The 26,032-nt window shown below is 43.5% G+C and overlaps 1 protein-coding gene across 1 annotated transcript in view; it reads right to left on the bottom strand.

The window, feature by feature from the left end:
* QSOX1 (quiescin sulfhydryl oxidase 1) overlaps positions 1-26,032 on the bottom strand; it is a 124,738-nt gene that overhangs the window by 19,924 nt on the left and 78,782 nt on the right. The window contains exons 4-8 of the mRNA XM_082266482.1: positions 21,234-21,330; positions 18,663-18,753; positions 14,263-14,408; positions 12,460-12,588; positions 6,580-6,709 (exon numbers count right to left, since the gene is read on the bottom strand). Coding sequence (XP_082122608.1) covers positions 6,580-6,709; positions 12,460-12,588; positions 14,263-14,408; positions 18,663-18,753; positions 21,234-21,330 — 593 coding nt within the window. The remainder of the gene's footprint in view (positions 1-6,579; positions 6,710-12,459; positions 12,589-14,262; positions 14,409-18,662; positions 18,754-21,233; positions 21,331-26,032) is intronic.

The following is a 26,032-nucleotide window of genomic DNA, read 5'->3' as shown; positions in this document are numbered from 1 at the left end:
ATCCCTCTCTCCTACCCCCCATCACACCTGTAGCTTATTGAACTCTATTATGGTTTGAAACGATGCATGCACTGTTTAGTAATATGTATACAGTAATATGTTTCTAGTAAAGGCTTTCGGGGTAAGCAGGGGCATGCATGATGTGATGGTTCAGGGTACCTTTACTTCACATAACACATTAGGCATCATACCGCACAGTGAATGTATTAAAAAACAAAAAAAATGTAATGTTGGAGCTTTAGTAGGAAGCAAGATCTGCATAAGCCAATGCCTCCTATGCAGTGCCGACTTCTGTCCCATGTAGAGTGATACCAACTGCACTCCACCACTTATCCCGGCTAGCGGTCTTCAGAGTGGTGGGTGTGGGTCTTCAGCAGGTCAGTGTGAAGCAATACAATGGGCATACTAGTATAGGGCTACTTTCACACTGATCTGCTGCGGTTTACCCACAATGCGGGTGCAGTGTACCCACAGCTTTCCTGGGGGGTTTGCTGCTCTTAACCATAGACTTCTATTATATCCTGCGGGTTTGGTGTACTTTCCGAAAGCGCACCAAAACTCCTGAATGCACCACACCTGCAGGATATAATCGAAGTCTATGACACATTTCAGCTAACCTAGGAAAGATGCAACCCGTGGCGCAGGTAAACCGCAGCACAACAAAGTGAAAGCAGCCTTAAAGGGGGCTCAGAACAGTAAGGGTTAATTTACATTTGCAGCTTGGAGGGTGGTAAAACCCTATAGTTAAGGTGTGTTTTTACCACCCCTTTCCCAACTGCATCCTCTTTAGCTTTAGTGGCCAGGGGTGTACACATGTCAGAGCCACAGCAGGAGTTATATGCCACGCCATGGTTGGTGGGTGTAGCACCTGCCAAGCATGACCCTTTCAAATGAATGAGACCGCTCTGACTGCCAAGTGCCCTGCAACTTTGTGCAGTACAGCAAACAAGGGGTTAAAGCAGACAGTGTTATGACATATTCTCACCACCTGCTTTAACCGCCTGGACCCCGTAGAAGCATACAGTTGCAGGGCACTTGCAGAGTGGCCCCATTTACTTGAATGGGTAATGATTGGCAGGTGGTAGCACCCAACAAAAGCAACAGAGGACTTAATTCCTGCTGTGGCATGTGTATACCTTTGGCTTCTGTCTCAGCAGCTTAAGGCAGTAGGGAATGGGGGTGGTAAAATCGGCCACTCAACCGCAGGGTTTTATCACCCTCCAACTTTACATGTGAACAAGCCTCAAGGGTGCTGCTGCCGAATGCAACTAAGGGCTCATTCACAAGTGTAGCAGGCACTACTGCTCCCCTGAAAAGCGATCAAAGTGTGTTTGATTTAAATCCATGACTGCCATGCAATACATGCGATTGTGACATGGTAGTACGGCAATTAAGGGTTTAAATCTGGCGTGAGGAACTGACGCTGGGGGGCTCTGTGCCCGTTGATCTTTGACTTCTCCCATGTTGTTCAGGTAGATCTCCACCTCTTTAAGGTTGCCTACCTCAGTTTTAGAGGGACCCCACAGGTATAGTATATGCACAGTTACATTGGTTCAAGCTAGAAGCTTGTAACCATATAAAATTTGCCATATCTTAAATTCTTCTATAGAAATACAGTATATACACTGCTCAAAAAAATTAAAGGAACACTTTGAAAACACATCAGATCTCAGTGGGGAAAAATATCATGCTGGGGAAATGGACTGGGTAATGTGTTAGGAAGGAAAGGATGCCACATCCTTTGATGGAAATTAAAATTATCAACCTACAGAGGGCTGAATTTAAAGACACCCCAAAAATCAAAAAGAAAAAATTATGCAGCAGGCTAGTCCATTTTGCTGAAATTTAATTGCAGCAACTCAAAATGGTACTCAGTAATTTGTATGGCCCCCACATGCTTGTATGCATGCCTGACAACGTTGGGGCATGCTCCTAATGAGACGACGGATGGTGTCCTGGGGTATTTCCTCCCAGATCTTGACCAGGGCATCACTGAGCTGCTGAACAGACTGAGGTGCAACCTGGCGGCGTTGGATGGACCAAAACATAATGTCCAAGGTGTTCTATTGGATTCAGGTCAGGCGAGCGTGGGGGCCATTCAAAGGTATAAATTCCTTCATCCTCCAGGAACTGATTGCATACTCTCGCAACATAAGGCCAGGCATTGTTGTGCACCAGGAGGAAACCAAGACCCACGGCATCAGCGTAGGGTCTGACAATGGGTCCAAGGATTTCATCCAGATTTCTAATGGCAGGCAGGGTGCCATTGTCTAGCCTGTAGAGGTATGTGCGTCCCTCCATGGATATACCTCCCCAGACCATCACTGACCCACCACCAAACCATTCATGCTGAACGATGTTAGAGGCAGCATAACATTCTCCACGGCTTCTCCAGACCCTTTCATGTCTGTCACATGTGCAGGGAGCCAGTGGCAGACCTGCCAATCCTGGTGTTTAATGGCAAATGCCAATCGAGCTCCACGGTGCCAGGCGGTGACCACAGGGCCCACTAGAGAACGTCGAGCCCTCAGGCCACCCTCATGAAGTCTGTTTCTGATTGTTTGGTCAGAGATATTCACACCAGTAGCCTGCTGGCGGTAATTTTGTAGGCTCTGGCAGTGCTTATCCTGTTCCTCCTTGCACAAAGGAGCAGATACCGGTCCTGCTGATGGATTAAGGATCTTCTATGACCCTGTCCAGCTCTCCTAGAGTAACTGCCCGTCTCCTGGAATCTCCTCCATGCTCTTGAGACTGTGCTGGGAGACACACAAACCTTTTGGCAAAGGACGTATAGATGTGCCATCCTGGAGGAGTTGGACTGCCTGTGCATCCTCTATGGCACAGGTGTCAAACACAAGGCCCGCAGGCCGAATGCGGCCCCCCAGGCCATTTCATGTGGCCCTCGCACCTCTCCTGCAGCTGCGGCACCCCCCTTGTCTCTGCCCCCACATTGTCTCAGTAGTCGACAGCAGAGAGGACAGAACTCCTTTGCCAGATACTGCATTCCTCTGTGCAGCTCTAGAAAGGCTTCTCTTTGCCCCACCCAGGATATGGGGTGCTCTGGACATCTAATCCTACAGATATAACCGGCCCTTTGAGGGCAACCATAATGCTGATGCGGCCCGCGATGAAATGGAGTTTGACACCCCTGCTCTATGGGGTCCAGGTATCTCTTCATGCTACCAGTAGTGACACTGACCCTAGCCAGAAAAAATGAGTATGGAAAAAAATGTCAGTGGCCTTCACCTGTAAAACCATTTCTGCTTTGATGTTGTCTCATTGTTGCCCATCCAATTTCATTAAAGCGGAGTTCCACCCTGGATTTTTTTTTTTTTTTTTTAATACCCCCGGGACAGTCAGGGCTAGTGCATTCCACAATGGCTAGCCTCTGATCTGTCCCGGGTTGCACTTACCTGCAAGACGAAATACTTACCTTGCAAACGTCTTGTCCAGCGCTGCCATCTCAGATGTGGGCAGCTTGAAGCCAGCGCGTCCTCTTCGGCGTCTTCTTCCGCCTTCTGTGGTCCCACGATGCTCTGCGCCGGCCCCGACGTCACTTCCGGGTCGCGCGCGTCACCCCTCCACAGCTTCTGGGCATGCCCAGAAGCTGTTTAGAAGGGGATGACGCGCGCGACCCGGAACTGACGTCGGGGCCGGTGCAGGCGCAATGATTCCTGGGAGCTATGACGTCCAGCTCCCAGGAATCATTGCAGAGCCAGGAAGTGACGACGGGCCGCGGCCGAGGAAGGAGGAAGAAGGAAGTAAGGTAAGTATATTTTCTTCGCTACGAGGTAAGTAAAAAAAAAAAAAATATGCGATTATCCATTTCTTTTTCAGGTGACCCGGAGCGAGAAGATGGAGGTAAGTATAAAAATAGGGTGGAACTCCACTTTAACACCAAAGCAGCTGAAACTGATTACCAACCCCCTCTGCTACATAACTGACCAGATCACTATCCCATTGACTTGATGCTCTGAATAAAAAGTGTTCCTTTAATTTTTTGAGCAGTGTTTTATGAAATATCTCTTTCCAGTGGTTATAATTGGTGCTGTAGATGTGTTTAACCACTTGCCGACTGTAAAACGTCTATCTACGTCGGCAGTCAGCCCCTCACAGGCAAAGTGACGTAGATGTACGCCGCTAGCCTGTGAGGCTCTAGGGAGCGAGTGCGTGCCGCCGGAGGCGCGCTCCCGCTCGCTCACGGACCCCCCCGTGCCTGTGTGCGGTGGACCTGATGTCCGCCGCTCACTCGCGATCGTCGGTTACATCGGGAGAAAGGCAGGCGGCTAATGTAAACAAAGCCGCCTGTCAGTCTCCCCTGTGTAACAGCAGAGATCATACGGTCCTGCTATGTAGGACCGTAGATCTCTGCTGTTACATGAAAAGCCACATCCAATCACAGTTAGAAGCACGTCCCTAGGGACACACTTAACCCCTCCTTCTCAAATAAAGTTAACCCCTTTCCTGCCAGTGTCATTTTTACAGTAACAGTGCATATGTATAGCACTGATTACTGTAGTAATGTCACTGGTAACCCCAAAAGTGTCAAAAATGTCAGTCAAGGGTCCGATCTGTCCGCCGCAATGTCGCAGTCCCGCAAAAAAAATCGCAGATCGCTGCCATTACTCGTTAAAAAAAAAAAACAATAAAAATGACAAAAATCTTTCCCTTAGTTAGTAAACGCAATAACGTTTGCGCAAACCAATCAAACATTTTTGCGATTTTATTTACCAAACATATGTAGCAGAAAACAAATTGTCCTAAAATGTTAAAAAATTTAGATTTTTACATTTTTTTGGGGGGAATTTCATATAAAAAAAAATGTGAAAAATATTGTTATTTTTGCAAAATTGTCGCTCTTTTTTTGTTTATAGCGCATGATCAAAAAATCGCACAGGTGATCAAATACAACCAAAAGAAAGCTCTGTTTGTGGGAAAAAAAGGACGTCAATTTCATTTTGGTACAGCGTCGCATGACCGCGCAATTGTCCGTTAAAGTCACGCAGTGCCGAATCGCAAAATAGGCCCTGGTCAGGAAGGGGGTAAAATCTTCCGGGGCTTAAGTGGTTAAAGCAGTAGTAAAGTCAGCTTTTTCACTTGTGCCTACAGGTAGGCCTATATAAATGTCTTGCCTGTAGGTACAGAGAATATCTCCTAAAGGTGCACGGTTAAGGAGATATTTAGATGTGTTGCAGCTGGTCACGTCATCAGCGCATGCGCATCTATCATAGTGTACTAGTATGCAGTGCAGATGAGCACACTATGACATTAACCTGCAGGGGGCCCTTTTTTTTTTTTCTGAAGAGACTTTGCTACTGTTTTAAGAGCCAGCATGTTTTTATCATTCCAAATCTAGCCCCTTTTTTTTACCAGACTCACCATCATACATCATAATCAGCTATTAACCACTTTACAACCGGAGGATTTTGCTGTCTTCCGTCCAGGCCACTTTTTGCGATTCGGCGCTGTGCGACTTCAACTGACAATTGCGCGGTCGTGCGACGCCGTACCCAAACGAAATTTACGCCCTTTTTTTCCCCACAAACAGAGCTTTCTTTTGGTGGTATTTGATCACCTGTGCGATTTTTACTTTTTGCGCTATAAACAAAAAAAGAGCGTTTATTTTGAAAAAATAACAATATTTTTCACATTTTTTTATATGAAATTCCCCCCAAAAAAGATGTAAAAACCAATTTTTTTAAAAGTTTTTGGCCAATTTGTTTTATGCTACATATGTTTGGTAAAAAAAATCGCAATAAGCGTATTTTGATTGGTTTGCGCAAAAGTTATTGCGTTTACTAACAAAGGGAAAGATTTCTGTCATTTTTGGTGTTTTTTTTTTTAACGCGTAATGGCGGCGATCTGCGATTTTTTTTGCGGGACTGCGACATTGCGGCGGACAGACCGGACCCCTGACTGACATTTTTGACACTTTTGGGGGTACCAGTGACATTACTGCAGTAATCAGTGCTATATATATGCACTGTTACTGTAAAAATGACACTGGCAGGGAAGGGGTTAATTTTATTGGAGAGGGAGGGGTTAATGTATGCCTGGTGCTTACTGACGTGTAGGGGGGGAGGTGACTATGTGATTCATGGACAGATCGGATGTCCAGCTATGCTGAACAGTCCGATCTGTCACTCCCTGTCACTATGGAGATCCGCCCGCTGTGTTTACACACAGTGGGCGGATCTCCAGACTCGATCCCCGACGATCGGGTAAGAGCAGCGGCGATCGCCGCTGCTCCTCCCCTGGCCCGACTCCCGCTGTGAATGAAAACAGCGGGAGCGAGCCTCCGGCGGCGCGCAAGCGCCGCCCAGAAGGGGAGGAGTCCAGTCACGTTAATACTACGTGACTGGACGGGAACGAGCCACTCTGCCGCAGTACTATTACCGTGAGCGGTAGTAGAGTGGTTAAACTATAAGAATATATTCTTTGCCGGTTTGTCTAATCACTCAGTTACCTGGTAATGGGTGTACATCTACATACATTAGATGCACCTATTCTGTAACTGTTCTCAAGGCAAAATATTTCTGCTCTTGTTATTGAAGTGCACTTACAGTAGCTCCCACTTACCTTTGCTAGCACATTAATATAGTCACGAAGAGCTTTCAGACGCTCTCCCTCCAAGGTGGAAAAGCGAGCAACCTCCACCCTCAAAGAATAATGGAGAGAAGACTCCAAGTCTGCCATGTAGATCTTGGAACTAAAAGGTAAAAATAATTTTCTGTATTAAACAAAAGTATACAAATTAAATTAGGGAAAATGATTGTAAAAGATACCTTTCAGCAGCTACAGCCATGGCCAAACGTTTTCAGAATGACACAAATATAACATTTTTCAAAGTCTGCTGCTTTGGATATTATGATGGCAATTTCCATATACTCCAAAATGGTATGAATTGCAATGTCCCTCTTTGTCATGAAAATGAACTTGATCCCATAAAAGAAAAAAAGTTTCCACTGTACTTGTAAAGAAGGCTTCAGGGCGCCCAAGAAAGTCCAGCAAGCGCCAGGACCGTCTCCTACAGTTGATTCAGCTGCAGGATTGAGACACCATCAGTACAGAGTTTGCTCATGAATGGCATCAGGCAGGTGTAAGTGCATCTGAATGCACAGTGAGGCGAAGACTTTTGGAGGATGGCCTGGTGTACCCAAGAAGGCAGCAAAGAAGCCACAGACTGATATTCTGAAAAAGGTACAGGGTATGGACTGGGGTAAAGTAATTTTCCCTGATGAATTCTCTTTCAGATTGTTTGGGACATCTGGAAGATACCTTGTCTGGAGAAGAAAATGTGAGCGCTACCATCAGTCCAGTGACATGCAAACAGTAAAGCTTCCTGAGATCAATTATGTGTGGGGTTGCTTCTCAGCCAAGAGAGTGGACTCACTCACAATTCTGCCTATGAACTCATGAATAATGAATGGTACAAAAACATCCCCCGAGAGCAACTTCTCCCAACCATCCAAGAACAGTTTGGTGATGAACAATGCCTTTTCCAGCATGATGGAGCACCTTGCCATAAGGCAAAAGTGATAACTAAGTGGCTTGGGGAACAAAACATCAAAATTCTGGGTCCATGGCAAGGAAACTTCCAAGGCCTTAATCTCATTGAGAATTTGTGGTTAATCCTCAAGAGGCGGGTGAACAAACAAAAACTCACAGATTCTGACAAACTCCAAGCATTGATTATGCAAGAATGGGCTGCCAGCAGCCAGGGGGGGGGGGGGGGGGGTCGGGAGGGGGGGAGGGGCATTTGCCACTACCTGCAGACACCCATGACTGGAGCTCATGTAACTTGGGTTCTGTGCCTCTCCACTCTTCCTACAGATTCTGGGACCTTGATTTCCAAAAATAATTTAAAATTTTCCACAGTCTGTGATGATTTGGAGAGCCGTGTCATCTGCTGGTGTTGGTCCACTGTGTTTTATTAAGGTCAAAAGTCAGCGCAGCCCTCTACCAGGAAATCCTAGAGCACTTCATGCTTCCCTCTGCTGACCAACTTTATGGAGGCCCTGATTTAATTTTCCAGCAGGACTTGGCACCTGCCCACACTGCCAAAAGTACCATTACCTGGTTTAATGATCATGGTATCATTGTGCTTGATTGGCCAGCAAACTCGCCTGACCGAAACCCCATAGAGAATCTGTGGGGTATTGTCAAGAGGATTATGAGAGACACCAGACCCAATAATGCAGATGAGCTGAAGACCGCTATCAAAGAAACCTGGGCTTCCATAACACCTCAGCAGTGCCACAGGCAGATCGCTTCCATGCCACACCACATAGATGCAGTAATTCATGCAAAAGGAGCCCCGACCAAGTATTGAGTGCATACTATACTGTACATTCAACATTATTTTCAGTAATCCAACATTTCTGTATTAAAAAACCTTTTTTTATGTAATATTCTAATTTTCTGAGATACTGAATTTTGGGTTTTCACTAGCTGTAAGCCATAATCATCAAAATTAAAAGAAAGAAATGCCTAAAATATATCACTCACACATATAGATGTGTGTAATGCATCTATATAAAATATATGAGTGTAGCAATGTTTCCAGCATTGGGCCTGACGTGGGTCTGCCATGGTCACCGGTAACACCAACAGCACATTTAAGCTGATTGCCCAAGTGTAATATCTGAGACAATGAACAGTCCGGCATCTTTGTTTTGGTTTGTTTATTTTAGATTGGGGATGGGAGAAAGGAATGAGTGGGATACTCCTCTGGCTCAACTAGGTACAAATGTGGACACTTGAGAAAAATGCCTTTCAGTGCTGACTTAACACCGGCTGAATGCCGACCAACGCTTGCTGGTGCTTGAAATCACTGACTTGCTGAACTATATTGAAAACTGACTTCTGACACTCTGGTGAGTTCAAAAGTCGTTGATACCGCTCCCTCCAGTCCTTCCTGACTGAGGTTGCCTTTGGTAACACTGCTGCATCTCTCAACACTGCACACTGCACGCTGTACACTTTCACTGTACACTGAATACTTCAGGGCCCATTCACTGGCACCCCCTTTACTCTTCAGGGTCAACACTGGCACCCCCTTTTACTCTGGCTAGCTAGCTCCCGGATCCCTCTGACCTTCTCCGGAGTGGTCCCCTCTCACTAGGCAGACCCCCAGGGACAGTTTGCAGTACTCACGACTGGGAATGCTTTCCTGAAACTCGACCCCTCTCAGCTCCGCTGGTCCTCGGCACACCGGATCCTCTCTGCAGCTCAGCTCAGCCCTCTGTCCCCTCAGGCAAGCCACCTGGGTCACCGATTCCTCTTGACAGGAGGAGAGACAGCCATACTCTCCCTCCCGGGACTCTGCTTCCCGCCAAAGACGCTGCGTCATGCGCTCCCCTCAAAATTATACCCCCTCCCAGAATGCTGTGTGGCAGAATCTGCCTTTCTGGGGTAGATACAAGCCTGGGTGTGCCATTGGCTGGGTTTCCTCCACTGCCCAATGAGAGCCCTCATTGAGCCCAGTGGGGAGACTCCCCAGCACAACAGGCACACCTGGGAACCATGACAACCTAGCTGAAAATCATGGCCCTGCTAATAAGCAGACAAGGCCTACTACAGTTTACCTAGCACCTACCTTGTAGGGTGCTACATGAGTTTCTATTTTTGAATTGAATTACTGAAATAAATTAACTTTTTAATGATATTTTAATTTTATGAGATGCACCTGTATGTATATTCATTTAATATTGTCAGATTGGGTTACTGGTCAATTTAGGCATCGTGTGGTTTGAGATCTGTAACTATTAACCTTGAGCTTCCACTGAGGGAGGGGGAGAGAGAGAGAGCGCTGATAGTAGTAATAATGAGAGGTTTAGTCATTATAATTTTGCGCTTGTCAACTCCTTACGTTTTCCCATTTTTTCTGCTTTCAGCACATCAATCACATCCCAACACCGGAGGACTGCTGCAGCCGCTGTCACCCCGTCATTGCTTTGTACAGGCAGAGCAGCCACAGATGTCTACAAGTACCTGTACACAGTGCCTGATTATCAAATAGGCAGAGTAGGCACCGACCTATGGGCCCAATGCCATTTAACCACTTTACCACCGGAGGATTTTCCTGCTAAAAGACCAGGGGGTTTTTTGCGATTTTTTACTGCGTGAATTTAACGGACAATTGCGCGGTCGTGCGACGCTGTACCTAAACGAATTTCACGTCCTTTTTTTCCCACAAACAGAGCTTTCTTTTGGTGGTATTTGATCACCTGTGCGATTTTTTGATCACGTGCTATAAACAAAAAAAGAGCGTAATTTTTGCAAAAACAACAATATTTTTCACTTTTTTTATATGAAATTCCCCCCAAAAAAATGTAAAAATCAAAATTTTTTAACATTTTTGGCCAATTTGTTTTACGCTACCTATGTTTGGTAAAAAAAATCGCAAAAAGCGTATTTTGATTGGTTTGCGCAAAAGTTATCGCGTTTACTAACAAAGGGAAAGATTTTTGTCATTTTTGGTGTTTTTTTTTTAACGAGTAATGGCGGCGATCTGCGATTTTTTTTGCGGTACTGCGACATTGCGGCGGACAGATCGGACCCTTGACTGACATTTTTGACACATTTGGGGGTACCAGTGACATTACTGCAGTAATCAGTGCTATATATATATGCACTGTTACTGCAAAAATGACACTGGCAGGGAAGGGGTTAACAGTATTGGACAGGGAGGGGTTAAGTGTGTCCTAGGGGCGTGATTCTAACTGTGCAGGGACAGGTCTACTAGTGTAAAAACAAAGGTCAACAGTTCTACATAGTAGAACGGACAGATCTTCACTTTTACACAGGGAGAACTGACAGGCGGCTTGTTTACATAAGCCGCTCTGTCTTTCTCCCGCTGTACCGGCGATCGTAGTGTGACCGGCGGACATCGGGTCCGCTAGTCACACTCCCGCACTCCTCCGTGAACGAGCCTCAGCGGGCGCGCGCCCGCCCGCTATTGGCTCTAGAAGGAGTGACAGGCGAGCGACGTAGACCTACGTCACTCTGCCTGGCCGGGGCCGACTGCCGCAGTAAATATACTGTGCGCAGTCGGCAAGTGGTTAAGGGCCCCGTGACAACAGAGCAAAATAATGTTGATATGATCATGAAAGAAAATTACAATGAAGCTTTTCTATATTGTATACAAAAGATAGAAAATAATGAATTTCAACAAAACAAAAACTTTACATTGAAGACTCTATAGAAAAACATACTGTAGTATTGTAATGTACCCAATAACAACTTAAACTACAAAAAATAGACATCAGGTTCATGTCTCTTAAAGTGTTACTAATCCCAGGAGCCTGCATTCACTATATCTGGTCTCCCACAGTACACAGAACATGGAAATGTGATTATTTTAGTAAATATAAACTGCTAAACACCTTTTCTCATCAGCAGTATATCGCAGTCTTTTGACTTCTATCAGTGTTCAGCAGAGCACTGATTAAATCTTGTAGGAGGAGTTTTCATTCTACTCTGATTGTCCTATGAGGCGGCAAGACCCCTTACCCTCTGTCTGGACAGTGCTGATTGGCCCTGTGCTAATCACATGCACTCTCCCAAGAAAAAAAAAAAAAACTCTCTAACAATACACACCAAACTGAGCATGTGCAGCCTGTCCCCAATGGTCTGTTCTATCAGGAGATAGATTGGGGACAGTGAAAGAAGGGGGGGATCAGAGAAGAAAAAATCAAACAGCCTTTTTACACAATGCGGAGGATTAACCCCTTACGTTCCAAATTGAGTATAACAAGCATGCTTTACTGCATATACAGACTGATTTTACTGTTGTGGTTTTAGTAACATTTTAAAAGCTCATCTTCTTTCGGCCACTTATACACATTACTCCTGTTTTAGCATCTCCTTTTTCAGACGTAAATTTCAGGTGTATTGCGTAAATTACTGTAAAAAAAATGCAGATTTTTCTATTTTCTTCTTACTGAAGAATGCACAGCGCTCATTTACGTGCCTGTGTGCACAGGCACATTACAATGAATGGGCTGTATTTTATTTTAGAAAAAAAAAAAGCTATACTGAGCTTTTTTAGGCTACAGTGTGCAAGAGGCCTTCAGCTATCAGTTTGTAAAAAAAATTTGGAGAAACCTACGTATATGTAATAAAAAGTAGTGCTGGTCATCTCCATCTAGTTCAATGTTATCCCAATAGAGCACACGCACACGAGAAACCTGAGGGGGGCACCTAGTTTAATCCAGCATTGCCTGTACATCCAGCCACAGGAATCTGATGGATTCTTACTGCACCCCACATTTGTGAGTGTGACCAAGGCCTGGCATCTCACTCCAGAAGACTGAGGACCTCTTGTGGCAGAAAGCAAATACTGCAGGGATGGCACCAGAAAGAAGACACGTATTGAAGCCAGTAAGTATTTCTTTATATCTCAAAGTGGAATTAAAATAAAATAAAAAAGCCTGGAGTTGGGCTTTGACCAAGTACCTGTTTGCAGGTCTCAATGTCACATTCTTCTCCTCAATTCCTTTCCATCCAATAAGATTAAGCTGTAGTTTCCTCACCCCTGGCAGAGAACGAATGAAAGTGGTGTATGCCTTTCGAGACTCCTCTTCGCTAGGAGAAACAAAACAAAACATTTGATTGTTACATTGTTTTTTTATTCTGATTACTACACTTTTATACCAGGAAATCTATTTCTGATATATTGCATATATTTTTTTTATCAATTTATAAAATGTCATTTTTCAGATGCACAATTTAGGGCTGAGCTATAAAATATTAAGTCAGTGAGAAGAAGCAGATCTGCTTTTGACAACTGCAATATTTTCTGCACATGGGTAATTCTGTGCTACTGAAAAAACCCTACTAAAACACGCTAGTTATGACTATGCAATACCAAGTATGAGCACTAGAGGGGGGAATTGGCAAAAAAATTGCAAAGTGACAGTAAGCTACATATTGAACCATGTTTCTGTCTTGCTCTCTCTGCACTTTTTCACACTGACAAAAGATTTAACCTATAATGTTTAGAGAAAAGGATTTTAGCTGTAATTTTTCAAGTCTTAGTTTAAAAAAATATTTTCCTGATTGGTTGATAGCCTCCCACGGCTTCCAATACCACCTCTACGCTGACGATACCCAAATCTACCTATCCACTCCTCAGCTCTCTCCCTCAGTCTCCTCACGTATCACTAATTTACTATCAGATATATCGGTCTGGATGTCACACCACTTCCTCAAACTCAATCCATCCAAAACCGAGCTTATAATTTTTCCTCCAGCGCGTGCCCCTTCCCCTGATTTCTCCGTCAAAATATCAATGGCATTACTATCAGCCCATCACCACATGCCAAGGTCTTAGGTGTTGTCCTGGACTCTGAACTCTCCTTCAAACCCCACATCCAATCGCTGTCCAAATCTTGCCGCCTCAGCCTCCGCAACATCTCCAAAATACGCCCCTTTCTAACCAAAGACACAAAACTCCTATTTCACTCCCTGGTCATCTCGCGCCTCGACTACTGCAATTCCCTTCTCATTGGCTTACCTCTACACAGACTATCCCCCCTTCAATCCATCATGAATGCTGCCGCCAGACTCATCCACCTCACCAATCGCTCAGTGTCCGCTGCTCCTCTCTGTCAAGCCCTCCACTGGCTTCCACTCACTCAACGAATTAAATTCAAAATACTTACAACATCTTACAAAGCAATCCACAGCCTAGCCCCCAGCTACATCACTAGCCTAGTCTCAAAATACCAACCTAATCGCTCTATTCGTTCTTCTCAAAACCTCCTGCTCTCTAGCTCACTCATCACCTCCTCCCATGCTCGCCTCCAGGACTTTTCCAGAGCCTCTCCAATCCTATGGAACTCCTTACCCTTATCTGTCCGATTATCCCCCACTCTATTAGCTTTTAGGCAATCTCTGAAAACCCTCCTCTTCAGAGAAGCCTATCCTACCAACCCCTAACAAATGTACCTCTTTTTTCTCCATCAACCCATCCCCCACAGTTATTGCCTTTTGTTTCACTTGACCCTCCCTTCTAGATTGTAAGCTCTAACGAGGAGGGCCCTCTAGTTCCTCCTGTTTTGAACTGTATTGTAACTGTATTGTCTTCCTTCACATTGTAAAGCGCTACGCAAACTGTTGGCGCTATATAAATCCTGTATAATAATAATAATAATTGGTTATTGTGAGCCACACCATTATTTTCCCTGTACTCAAATTTCTTTTATAAATGTCCTCCAGTGACATAAGAAGTACTGGATCAGGAAAAGGGATACTTACAGCTTGACTCTACTGATTGATCCATCTCTGCTCAGCAAAAATCCGGATGGAAATGACGACACATTGAATTTTGTGACCAGATCCTCCTGTTTATCGAGTACCCTCCGGACTGAAACACCGTCATACTGCACCATATCCAGAGCAACCTGAGAAAGGAGGTTCAATCTAAGTTTATTGAAAATTTTATATACTGTACATAGACTTGTAATGCAGAAGTTATGTACACACATATACACACATATACACACAGTTATATACACACATATAAAAAAAAAACGTAAAAAAAAATGCAACAATTCTCAAAATCACATGATCCCTGATGACGTCATACGCTTGATGGCGAAACGCATCAGGTCTCGTGCTACGCCCCACGTCACTTCCGGTATCTGGAACGCAGCCAGAACGCAAAGCAGCTACGGCGCTGCTCCATTGATTCAGCTGTTCCTTTCATACTGGTATGTAAGTGGCTATTGATTTTATTAAATATCGCATTTATACATACTGCACCATGAGTTTCCCTGCTTTTTTCATGGCATACTGAGACCACCATACTCTCGAACGGGGCACACATTGGAATCCCACCCAGCTCTCTTCCAAGCTAACAGCTAGCGTTCCGGGACACATTCTCAGCGGGGAAATACAAGTCTGACAGAAATACCGGGAACCATATAAAGAGACCATTTACCTACGCTAGACCCCAAGGGGTCGTCTGGTAAGTGGGCTGAACATTCGGTGACGAATTCCCTTCCCCTATCTTGCATGTGGAAATGCATCTTTATTGAACACTAAGCACCTTAACAACAATCACTCAGACTTTTTTTGCTGCACCTTTGCACTAGCACTTTGAAGACAAAAGGACTGTATATGCAATATAATTTATTATAAGCACAATCACAAAGGTTTGAGCACTTTAGGGGTAACCCACTGGTTCATTTAATTGTGTTTATTAAGCAATTATATATATTTTTTATTAGAAGTGATTGATTTGATTTTGATTCACATGTAGAAAACCTTGTAAGTAATTGATTGAGCGCTGTCTTCTTATTTTTTCACAATTCTCAAAATAACAAGAAACACTGCAATATAAAAATGTACATGATAGTCTACATAAAACGGAAACCGTTACACCTATATAATAAGGATTAGAGCTAATACTAATAGAGGGAATGGACCGTTACACAAGAATATCTATTACAGAAGATAGTGAACCAAACAGAATTCAATGCTTGTCTTAGGAGGGAAATTGGATACATCATAGCACTGGAAAAGGCCAGAATACTTTAATCTTTAGCATTCATTGTCTAATCCAGAAATGGTGTATGTGGCAAAAAAACAAGATGGAAAAAAACAGAAAAAGAAAAAAGCAAAAGAGAGAGAATAAAATGAACAATAAATAAAAATAGAGAAAGGGAATGTTATAGTGCTCAAACACTGCATTTTTCCAGCAGGCAAAGCATCGCTATTCGAAGGCCAATCACTGGGAAGTATATTAAACAATAACCCAGAGCTGTTGAAGGAATGTTCATAGGTAAAATGCCATACAAGATTAAACCTATTGCCTCTGAGAAGACCACTATTGAAAAAATGTTTTCTATATCTGAACTATGCCACGCCAGGTCAGAAAGGTAGTGGTGGTGGTGGTGGTGGGTGCAGATGCTGCAGGTGAGGCAAGGGAGGGTATTTTCAATTATCTGTCATAGAAAAATAGTGCAGCCCATAATAGAATAAATAACATGAAAAAGAAATATCCAGAGTGTACAATTTTCATAAACATTAGTCCATGTATAATACAATATATGGCTGGTTTAAAGGAGGGAATCATATATGCACTAATGTTTATGAAAACTGTATACTCTGGATGTTTATTTTTTATATTATTTATTCTATTATGCGCTGCACTATTTTTCTATGACATTTTACTAGAGGTTTTCGTTTGACCTTTCAGTGTTCAGCTGCATTTTTTAGTAATTTAAGATTTTAGATTGTGCACTGAACATTATCTTCTATTTGTATTTTCAATTATCTGCCTGCCCTTGTAGACATTGGATCATCAAGGCAACCCATTTCGAAATTAGCTGCTTTAAAGCTGAAGGATAAGCAAATATTGTCCAAATACAAGGGTCACAAGGGTGTATTGATTCTTGAATCGTGGTGTGCTTTGTGTATTTCTTCCAGACCTGTGCAGTAATCCAAAATGAAATGTTGCTTCCTGCAATACCAGTCACTTCTCTCTCTCTCTCTCCTTGTATAGGCTGGCTGGCCTTGTATCTGCTATTCTGTAGTTTTTTGCAGCCAAGCCTATAGTGGGTGGACCTGCTGGCTACCTCTCAACTCTGTTCCCTGCACAGGTTACATGAAGAAAAATAATTATGTTTTTATTACTTTATATCCTTTGTGGCTATTGGAGAATATATTTAAATGAATGTTTTGGTACCCAGAGTTCTGCTTTAAGGCTGGCATTAGAGGGCAGTCAGTTTGTGCTTGCATCTGTGCCAGACCGTATTTGCGGTTATAATCAGTATTAAAATCAGCAGCAACAGTGCATTATATTTACATTTCCAACTTCATAGCATACGGATATGTAAAAATGGAGATAATTATCTGGACAATGACAAACCGAACATTGGGACTTTTTTCACATTAGTGAACATTTCAAAGTGCTCTTGTCTCTGGAAGGGAGATAATATTTTAAGGTGGGTTAGGGCTTACAGGAAAACCTGTATTTGCCTATACAGAGAAAATAACATATTCACTTTATTAGCAGCCCAATCAGCTGCATGCACTTCTCTTTTCTTTGCTTTGCTTCCCCGCTTCTCCATTCACCTGTAGGAGTGAGGCAATTAAGCTCTATGTAAAGGCCAATTTGTGACTTAGGTGTTTTAGGGCTGATATCTCTCTCCTTGATCCCATGTGACAGCACTGGGTGTTTGATCAGCCAATCGCCAAGCCCCAGCACTGTCATATGGTACAGCATTACATTGTTCCCCACACCAAGAAATTCAAATATGTCCTCTTGTTTCCCTGGATGGATGGAGCAGCAGGGGAGCAAAGAGAAGGTAAGTACTCGCAGCTATCAAAGCCAAAATTAAAGTAAATCTTTTTTTTGCACTACACATTTCTGTCCTTTGTCCCCAAAGTGTCGTTTCAGACATTCTTCTCAATATAATTGTAGCACTGCCCCCTTGAGGACTGCTGGATTCCATACCTTCGGGGTCCCCCTGGGTGACCATTAGCACTTTCCACATGCACAAATTAACACTTTACTTCTTGGCTCAGTCAATGATCAGTCCAAGGGTATGTAGTTGTTTTTGATGCTTTATTTAAATTAGAGATGGGAGAAGGGAATAGTGGGATTCTCCAAATGAACTATTCACAATGTGAAGGACTTCTACTTCTGACGATGCAGCCTGGCTGCTGATTCACCCTGCCACTAGGCGAATTTAGATTAAGTCTCTATCCAGATGACTTGACGAGGATACTCTCCTAGTATTCTCTTTCACTTAACACACTGACACCCATCCTCTGACTATCCTACATCAGGGTGGCCCCCCTCAGGTCAAGCCCCTAGACATGACCCCCTGTACTCACAATACTGTTTTTCGAGGGTCTTTAGTGTCTCTCTCCCTTTAGTCAGCTCTCCCGGACCTCTGGGTTAAGCTCTGTTCCTCTGGTCCCCATGCCAACCACCTGCGACCACGTACCACCACTGCAGAGGGGGAGGCAGCCGCCCATCCTCCCTCTTGGACTCTGCTCACCAGCCAAAGACCCTACAGCACTTGTGCTCCTGGCTTTTATACAGTCTCTCATAACGCACCAAGACAGCCAGTGTCTGCCAATCACCGGAACTGTATCAAAGCCTGTGTACCCATTGGTCAGGTTTCCTCCCACTTTACAACATGCCTCCCTATTGGACTACAGTGAAACACTATCTAGACCCAATGAATGACACACTGAGCACACTAAGCAGACCCAAATCACACATCCTGCTCTCTGGTAGGCAGAAAGCAATATAGATTTGCCTGCTGCTCCTCTGATAGGCAGACAGAGCCAAAACTATACTCTCTCACTAGAACCTACCTAGGAGGGTGCTACACAATCTTTTACAACTTCCATTTGCAGGGTGTTCAGCAGGAGTCAGACATGGCCACCAAGGACTAAAAAACACAATGTCAACATGATTTAAAAGAAAAGATGAAGTCAGCAGTAGTGGTAGGAAATTGTTAGAAAGGAAGTTGGAGCTGACTCACTGACTTACCTGAAAGCCGGAATTTCCATAAATGCATGCTTTAACATAACATTGAGAAAACTATATAACATCAACAGATAAATCTGTATGCAAATGCTGTGAATTGGGTTAATGACAGGTAATGAAAGCTTCACCATTAACACCTAATTCTTACCTCTCTTGCCATATACATTTCAGGAAGTTCAAATATCAAAACTAGATACGTCTCATCATTGTTTTGGAAAAACTGATCAATCTCAGGGGTGCTGGAAGAGACAATGTGATTGATCATATCAGTGTCATCTAATCAATTCATCGTCATTTGACAATATTAATGAAAATATTTAACATAGATGTCACCCCAATAAATAATATCTCATATAAGCTTTAACATGTTACTGTAATTTAAAAAGCAGTTTTATTATTTAAAGTGGTTCTAAAGCCTTCTATGAATTAAGGTAAAAAAATGAAGGCAAAACCATTGCACAGAGCAGGTAAGTATAACATTTTTATAATTTTAATAATAAAAAAAAAAACAACAAAGTTTTAATAGGACTTTAAGGTGCCTGGTACATATATTTTGTACATAGGGTTGCCACCCGTCTGTAATTCACCCGGACAGTCTGGGTTTTGAATTGTGTGTCCAGGTTTCAGGCCACCTGAGACCCGGACACAATACAGGCATACCCCGCTTTTAAGTACACAATGGGACCAGAGCATGTATGTAAAACTAAAATGTACTTAAAGTGAAACAATACCTTTTTTCATTTCCTAGGCAAGCTGGCCAGCCACAAATAGGATATGTTGTAGTCCTGGGTCCCCTCACATTGCTCCCTAAGTTTGGTATCCCTGTCACTTATGGTTTGGGAGTAGTGCCATGTCAAGCTGACCAAGATTTCCCATAGACGCCAATGTTAAAAACTGGGAGTAATGCCATGCCAAGCTGACCAGGCTGTGTCCGTACTCGCGAGTGTACGTAAAGTGAGTGTACTTAAAACGGGGTATGCCTGTATTCAGAATGGACTGTGGCTCCCCAAGTAACCAAGTACTACAACTGCCGAGTGCATAGTTGTGCACACAGGCCCCACTCCCATACACAGACAGGAGAGGAGAGAGGGATTGATTTGCTCCTCCCCCACCCGACCCTACCCTATCTGTCTGCCCACCCACACACCCAACCCTGGCATTCTGTGCCTCAGGAAAGGGATGTGTGGGCTTGAAGTTTGAAGGTCAGCAACCGGCTGATACATCATAGATGAAAGGTGTCTATGCCTGAGCCTCCATCCTCGGGTGAGTGAGCTCACCATCCGCTGGTTGTGACTAAAGTCTCCCCCCTCCCTTCCTTCTCTCTCCTGCCTCCAAGTGAGTGAGTACACTAAGGTAAGGGAGGCTCAGATGTAAGGGGTGCCCTGTGGACTCTGCTTTAAGGGGGGGATTTGGGAACCCTAGTTTAACGGGGGATCCTAGGAACTCTGACGTAAGTGAGAGGTTTGGTAGGCAGAAACTCCTTTACACCAGAGTCCACAGTGTTTCCACCTAAAGAGAAAAATTGCTGTGTGCCGTTAAAAGTGTTTGAGTTTGACTTGAAGAAAAGGTGGCAAACCTAATTGTACATTTACATCAGTCTCTGTCTCCAAGGATCTTACAAAGGTCCTTGGTTTGGATTTAAACCGACAACCCCAGTGCTGCCAGGCAGAAGTGCTAACAACTTAGTCATAATGCTAGGTATGTATTTTTATACCTGCAGCTGTAATACTTGGTGATCCTGCCATGAAGGTCCTTGCCCATGCAGGTCCTGTTATAGACAGACAACACTCTGTCGCCTTCTCCTAATTGTGTACCTACATTGACAAATTACACAACTATGGTCCAATGTTGTCACCATCAGGAAACCTGTCCTAATAAAAGCCATGCAGCCATCAGTAGAGTGTATGTGTGTTTGAAGACAGCAAGTGGCTTCAGAAAATCAACAGCACTGGGATGCCATGAATGATGAAAAAAGGGGCAATTTTTATGATACACTGAATATCATTTAGTTGGGGTAGATACAGTGCCTTGCGAAAGTATTCGGCCCCCTTGAACTTTTCAACCTTTTGCCACATTTCAGGCTTCAAACATAAAGACATAAAACTGTAATGATGCTTTAAACGGACCTCTGAGACTATCACAGTGCAGGTGCATTTATACGGAGACTTGATTACACACAGGTGGATTCTATTTATCATCATTTGTCATTTAGGTCAACATTGGATCATTCAGAGATCCTCACTGAACTTCTGGAGAGAGTTTGCTGCACTGAAAGTAAAGGGGCTGAATCATTTTTAATTTTTTTATTTGTTAAAAAAGTTTGAAATATCCAATAAATTTCGTTCCACTTCATGATTGTGTCCCACTTGTTGATTCTTCACAAAAAATTACAGATTTATATCTTAATGTTTGAAGCCTGAAATGTGGTAAAAGGTCGAAAAGTTCAAGGGGGCTCAATACTTTCGCAAAGGCACTGTATATAAATATATATATATATATATATATATATATATATATATATATATATATATATATATATATACTATATATACTGTATATATTTATTATGCTACCAAGGCTGGAAACAGGAAAATAAGGAACCGGGTGGGGGGTCAATATAACAGCCAGGCATTGAGTACTTTCACAAAGAATTCAGCCATACCCATTTTCCATTTTTCTAATGACAGGTTTACTTTATGTTCCCATTCCATGGTCATACCTGATTGGTTCTAGTGGTGGACATGCAGGAGGTGGGGACTCCTTACTCGCTTCCAATTTGTCAATGATGAATTGTTTTATTGATTGCAGATCCCGAGCTGTGGAAATATGGTGCAAACAGTAAAATAGGTGTCTATGTAACATCTGCATTTTCCTACCCCCAGCCCTACAGAATCCTAATAGGGAATATAAAAAAGACTAAATATTTAAATTAGTTATGTGTTTCATAATTGCTAATAGAAATATTTTGTAGCATTTCACAAGGAATATAAATCATTTTGCTGGGTTTCAGAAAATAGCTGTGATTTAGTTCCAGTGCCAAGTGTTTATTAGAAATATCAACTGGCTTCTTACCAAATTTCTATTCACTTGTCACTTTTAATTTAGGAAGTTCTTAATAAATTTATAGAAGCAACTCCACTTGCTTACATCTAAGTGATTTCCAGCGTCACAACCAACTCAGTCAACTATGGGTTTTGTAGAAGTCAATCATGTCCATTCCTATCTGTCTCTGCATGGTAACGTGTTACAGAAAATATGGACTGCATGAGGTTAACTGTCTTTACATGTACTTTTAGTGCCTACACAAATAAGCGGAAATTTACATGTACTTTTAGTGCCTAAACAAATAAGTGGTAATTTACATGTGCTTTTAGTGCCTAAACAAATAAGCGGTCTAGTATACTTGCACACCGTATTGATATATGAACATGAGATTCCTGGCAGAGAATTCCTGCATACAAACGTGAGGATGGACAGTATAGTGAATGCACATATTTGAGCTTTTCCGCACATACGTGTACACGAGCATAAAAATTCTTCTAGCTTTTGTTGGGATGTGTTGTACACACATACACTATATTACCAAAAATTTTGGGACGTCTGCCTTTACACTTATATGAAATTTAATGGCATCCCAGTCTTAGTCTGCAAGGTTCAATATTAAGTTGGCCCACCCTTTGCAGCTAAAACAGCTTCAAAGCTTCTGGGAAGGCTGTCCACAATGTTTAGGAGTGTCTACGGGAATGTTTGACCATTCTTCCAGAAGCACATTTGTGAGGTCAGGCACTGATGGTGGACAAGAAGGCCTGTCTCACAGTCTCTGCTCTAATTCATCCCAAAGGTGTTCTATCGGGTTGAGGTCAAGACTCAGGCCAGTCAAGTTCCTCCACCCCAAACTTGCCCATCCATGTCTTTATGAACCTTGCTTTGTGCACTGGTGCACAGTCACTTTGAAACAGGAAGGGGCCATCCCCAAACCGTACCCACAAAGTTGGGAGGAGGAAATTGTCCAAAATGTCTTGGTATGTTGACGCCTTAAGAGTTCCCTTCACTGGAACTAAGGGGCCAAGCCCAACTCCTGAAAAACAACCCCACATCATCATCCCCCTCCACCAAATAATTTGGACCAGTGCACAAAGCAAGGTCCATAAAGATATGGGTGAGCTAGTTTGGGGTGGAAGAACTTGACAGTACCGACCTCAACCCAATTGAACACCTTTGGGATTAATTGTGTTGACACTGTGAGACAGGCCTTCTTGTCCAGCATCAGTGCCTGACCTCACAAATGCACTTCTGGAAGACTGGTCAAACATTCCCATAGACACACTCCTAAACCTTGTGGGCAGCGTTTCCAGAAGAGCTGAAGCTGTTATAGCTGCAAAGGGTGGGCCAACCCGAATTTTAAACTTACGCACAAAGACTGGGGTGCTATTAAAGTTCATTTGCGTTTAAAGGCAGTAATAAAGTAATAAAGTGTACATCAAAAACACCACTTTCAAAGGCGTCTGGCTTTTTTTTTTTTTTATTCCTCTGAACGTAGCTCCATACTAACTATTGTACCCCATGCACCTGCAGGCATTTAAAAAGGCATTTCCGCACTGCGTTCAGGGGCATAAAAAAATGCCCTAAACCCACATTCTCCAAGAAGCGCATTTGTGCTTTTTATGCATAAATGCCCATAAACGTGCATGGATATATGCAAACAGTAGCAAATATGTCTTCACATTGAACTTACTGGTGAGTGTAGACAATAAATGTCCTTAGTAAATGCGAACCCTTCCAGACGTTCAGTGGTGAAAAGAAAAGTGAATGGCCAGCTAATCAAATGATCAGCTCTTTACAGATATGCCTCCAGGTCATATAAATGTTTGTATTTTGTAGATATACGGTGGCATGTTCAACAAACAGTGCAAGGTAATAAACACGGGGATGCAAAATCTGGTAACTCTTGGCAAAAAATGAGAATTCACATTTTTGAAGTAAGGCCAGTACAAGATGGCTTTTGACTGGTTACTATGGGTACTAACCATTGCACTTGTATTCACAATTCACAGAGTGAGTTTCAAGCAATTGTAAAAAAATCTTAACCACTGAGCAGATCAATGTAGATTACTAACCACTGTACATATATTTATGTTTTCTGGATGTAAACTGCTTTGAATCATTTTTCAGTCCAAAGTTGGCAGACATTGCTAAAGAATAGCTTGTGTGTATGGCAGGTGTTCATGTTTTATTTCCTGAACTGGTTTACTGAATAAGCCCAAGGATATTATATTTTATAAATACACTGACCAGACATGGATCAATAACACCAGAAAGTGCTGATCGGGGGTAATCTGATTGCCCTAGGGCAGGGGTCTCCAAACCAAGGTGCCAGTTACCTGTCCTTCCGATAGTAGTATTATGGAAGGACTAGCACCCCATCATTGGTGTTATTAGGGAAAATAGTGCCTCATCATTGGGTTTAGTGGAAGGAATAATGCCTCATCATTGGTGTCAGTGGAAGGAATAATGCCTCATCATTGGTGTCAGTGGAAGGAATAATGCCTCATCAATGGTGTCAGTGGAAGGAATAATACCTCATCATTGGTGTCAGTGGAAGAAATAACGCCTCATTATTGGTGTCAGTAAGAGGAAAAGTGCCTAACAATGGTGTCTATGGGAGAAATAGTGCCCCATCATTGGTATCAGTGGGGGGAATAGTGTTCAATCATTTACAGGTGGTACCCGGGTTACAAACAAGAGTGGATCTGTAGGTTTGTTCTTAAGTTGAATTTGTTTGTAAGTCAGAACAGGTAAATTTTCTAAGTGTAGCTCCAGCCAAAAAAAATGTTTTTTAAGTTTTTTGGATAGCATAGGGAAAGGTTAACACCCCATGTGACATTTGTTTTGCTGTCTGTGCCCCGATTCAGAAGATTCCATCTCGCTTTCTGTCCCTGTGACAATTGGATTTTGAAAAATTTGGGTTGTAGTGGAAAGGATTGGTAACAAAGCTTCAGAGGAGACACCCTTTTCCCATGAGAACTCTTACAGGAGTGAATTTCCCTTCCTAGGGGTTGATTTCCTTTCACTTCCTGTTGTCTCCCCTCGTTTGTAAGTAGGAGTCATTTGAAAGTTGGATGTTTTTAACCCTGGGACCGTCTGTATGTCAGTGGGAAGAACTATTTCCCATTGTTGGTGTTATTGGAAGGAATAGTGCCAGATTGTCAGTGTCAGTGGTAGGAAAATTGCCCCATCGCTAGTGTCAGTGGAATGAATAGTGTTCAATCATTGGTGTTAGTGGAAGAAATAATGCCCCCTTGTTGGTGTCAGTGGAAGGAATAGTGCTCAATCATTGGTGTCAGTGAAAGGAATAGTGCCCCATCATTGGTGTCAGTGGAAGGAATAGTACTCCATCATTGCTGTCAGTGGGAGGAATAGTGCCCCATCATTGGTGTCAGTGGAAGGAATAGTGCTCCATCATTGGTGTCAGTGGAAGGAATAGTACTCCATCATTGGTGTCAGTGGAAGGAATAGTGCTCTATCATTGGTGTCAGTGGAAGGAATAGTACTCCATCATTGGTGTCAGTGGGAGGAATAGTGCCCCATCATTGGTGTCATTGAAAGGAATAGTGCCCCATCATTGGTGTCAGTGGAAGGAATAGTGCCCCATCATTGGTGTCAGTGGAAGGAATAGTGCTCAATCATTGGTGTCAGTGAAAGGAATAGTGCCCCATCATTGGTGTCAGTGGAAGGAATAGTGCCCCATCATTGGTGTCAGTGGAAGGAATAGTGCCCCATCATTGGTGTCAGTGGGAGGAATAGTGCTCCATCATTGGTATCAGTGGGAGGAATAGTGTCCCATCATTGGTGCCAGTGGGAGGAATAGTGCCCATCATTCAGCTTCGGGTATGGCTGCAGGAAGGTTCTCTGGCTGTGTGTCTGGAGCTGCTGCAGGTGATCTGTGTGAGAGGGGAGTGAGGTAAAATCTCTCCCAGCCCTGCTGGCCCCTATCTGGGGAGGCCATGCAGGCCAGCAGGGCCTCTCCTGCTGGAAGCTCTCAGACATCCCCTGGGCGGGTGGATGACATGCCTGCTCCTGGACAAGCCATGGCTGGGGATCTCTCTGCCCCTGGTGAGGATGAGGATACCGAGTCCATTCGGGAGCGAGTGGTGGCCGGGATCAAGGTCCTGAATAGGGAGAGAGACCAGCTCTACAAACTGAGAGCGGAGTTGAAGCGTCTGCGAAAGCAACGTGAAGGTTTGTACAGCCGCAACCGTGGATCTATGGATCCGGAAATCCAGTTGGCAAAGGTCCGGGTTCAACACCAGGAAACCATTGTGGCCACGATGGAAGGTAAAGAGGGGCCCTTTAAGGAAAAGTTTTGCAATGACCGCAGATTTGCAAGGATGGCAAAGATGGAGGTGGACGAGGAGACCCCCAGTTCTGACCCCCCCAAGGTGAGGTAAGCAACCCGTTGCCTTCTCAGGGCTCAGGAGGCATGCTGACAGTGATCCAGGCAGTGGAGTCTCCAGTACG

The sequence above is a fragment of the Pelophylax lessonae genome (genome assembly GCF_965119305.1).
Source record: "Pelophylax lessonae genome assembly, chromosome: 8".
Taxonomy (NCBI): Eukaryota; Metazoa; Chordata; class Amphibia; order Anura; family Ranidae; genus Pelophylax; species Pelophylax lessonae.
Note: the sequence above shows the minus strand (reverse complement) of the source record. Positions and strands in the feature narration are given on the sequence as shown.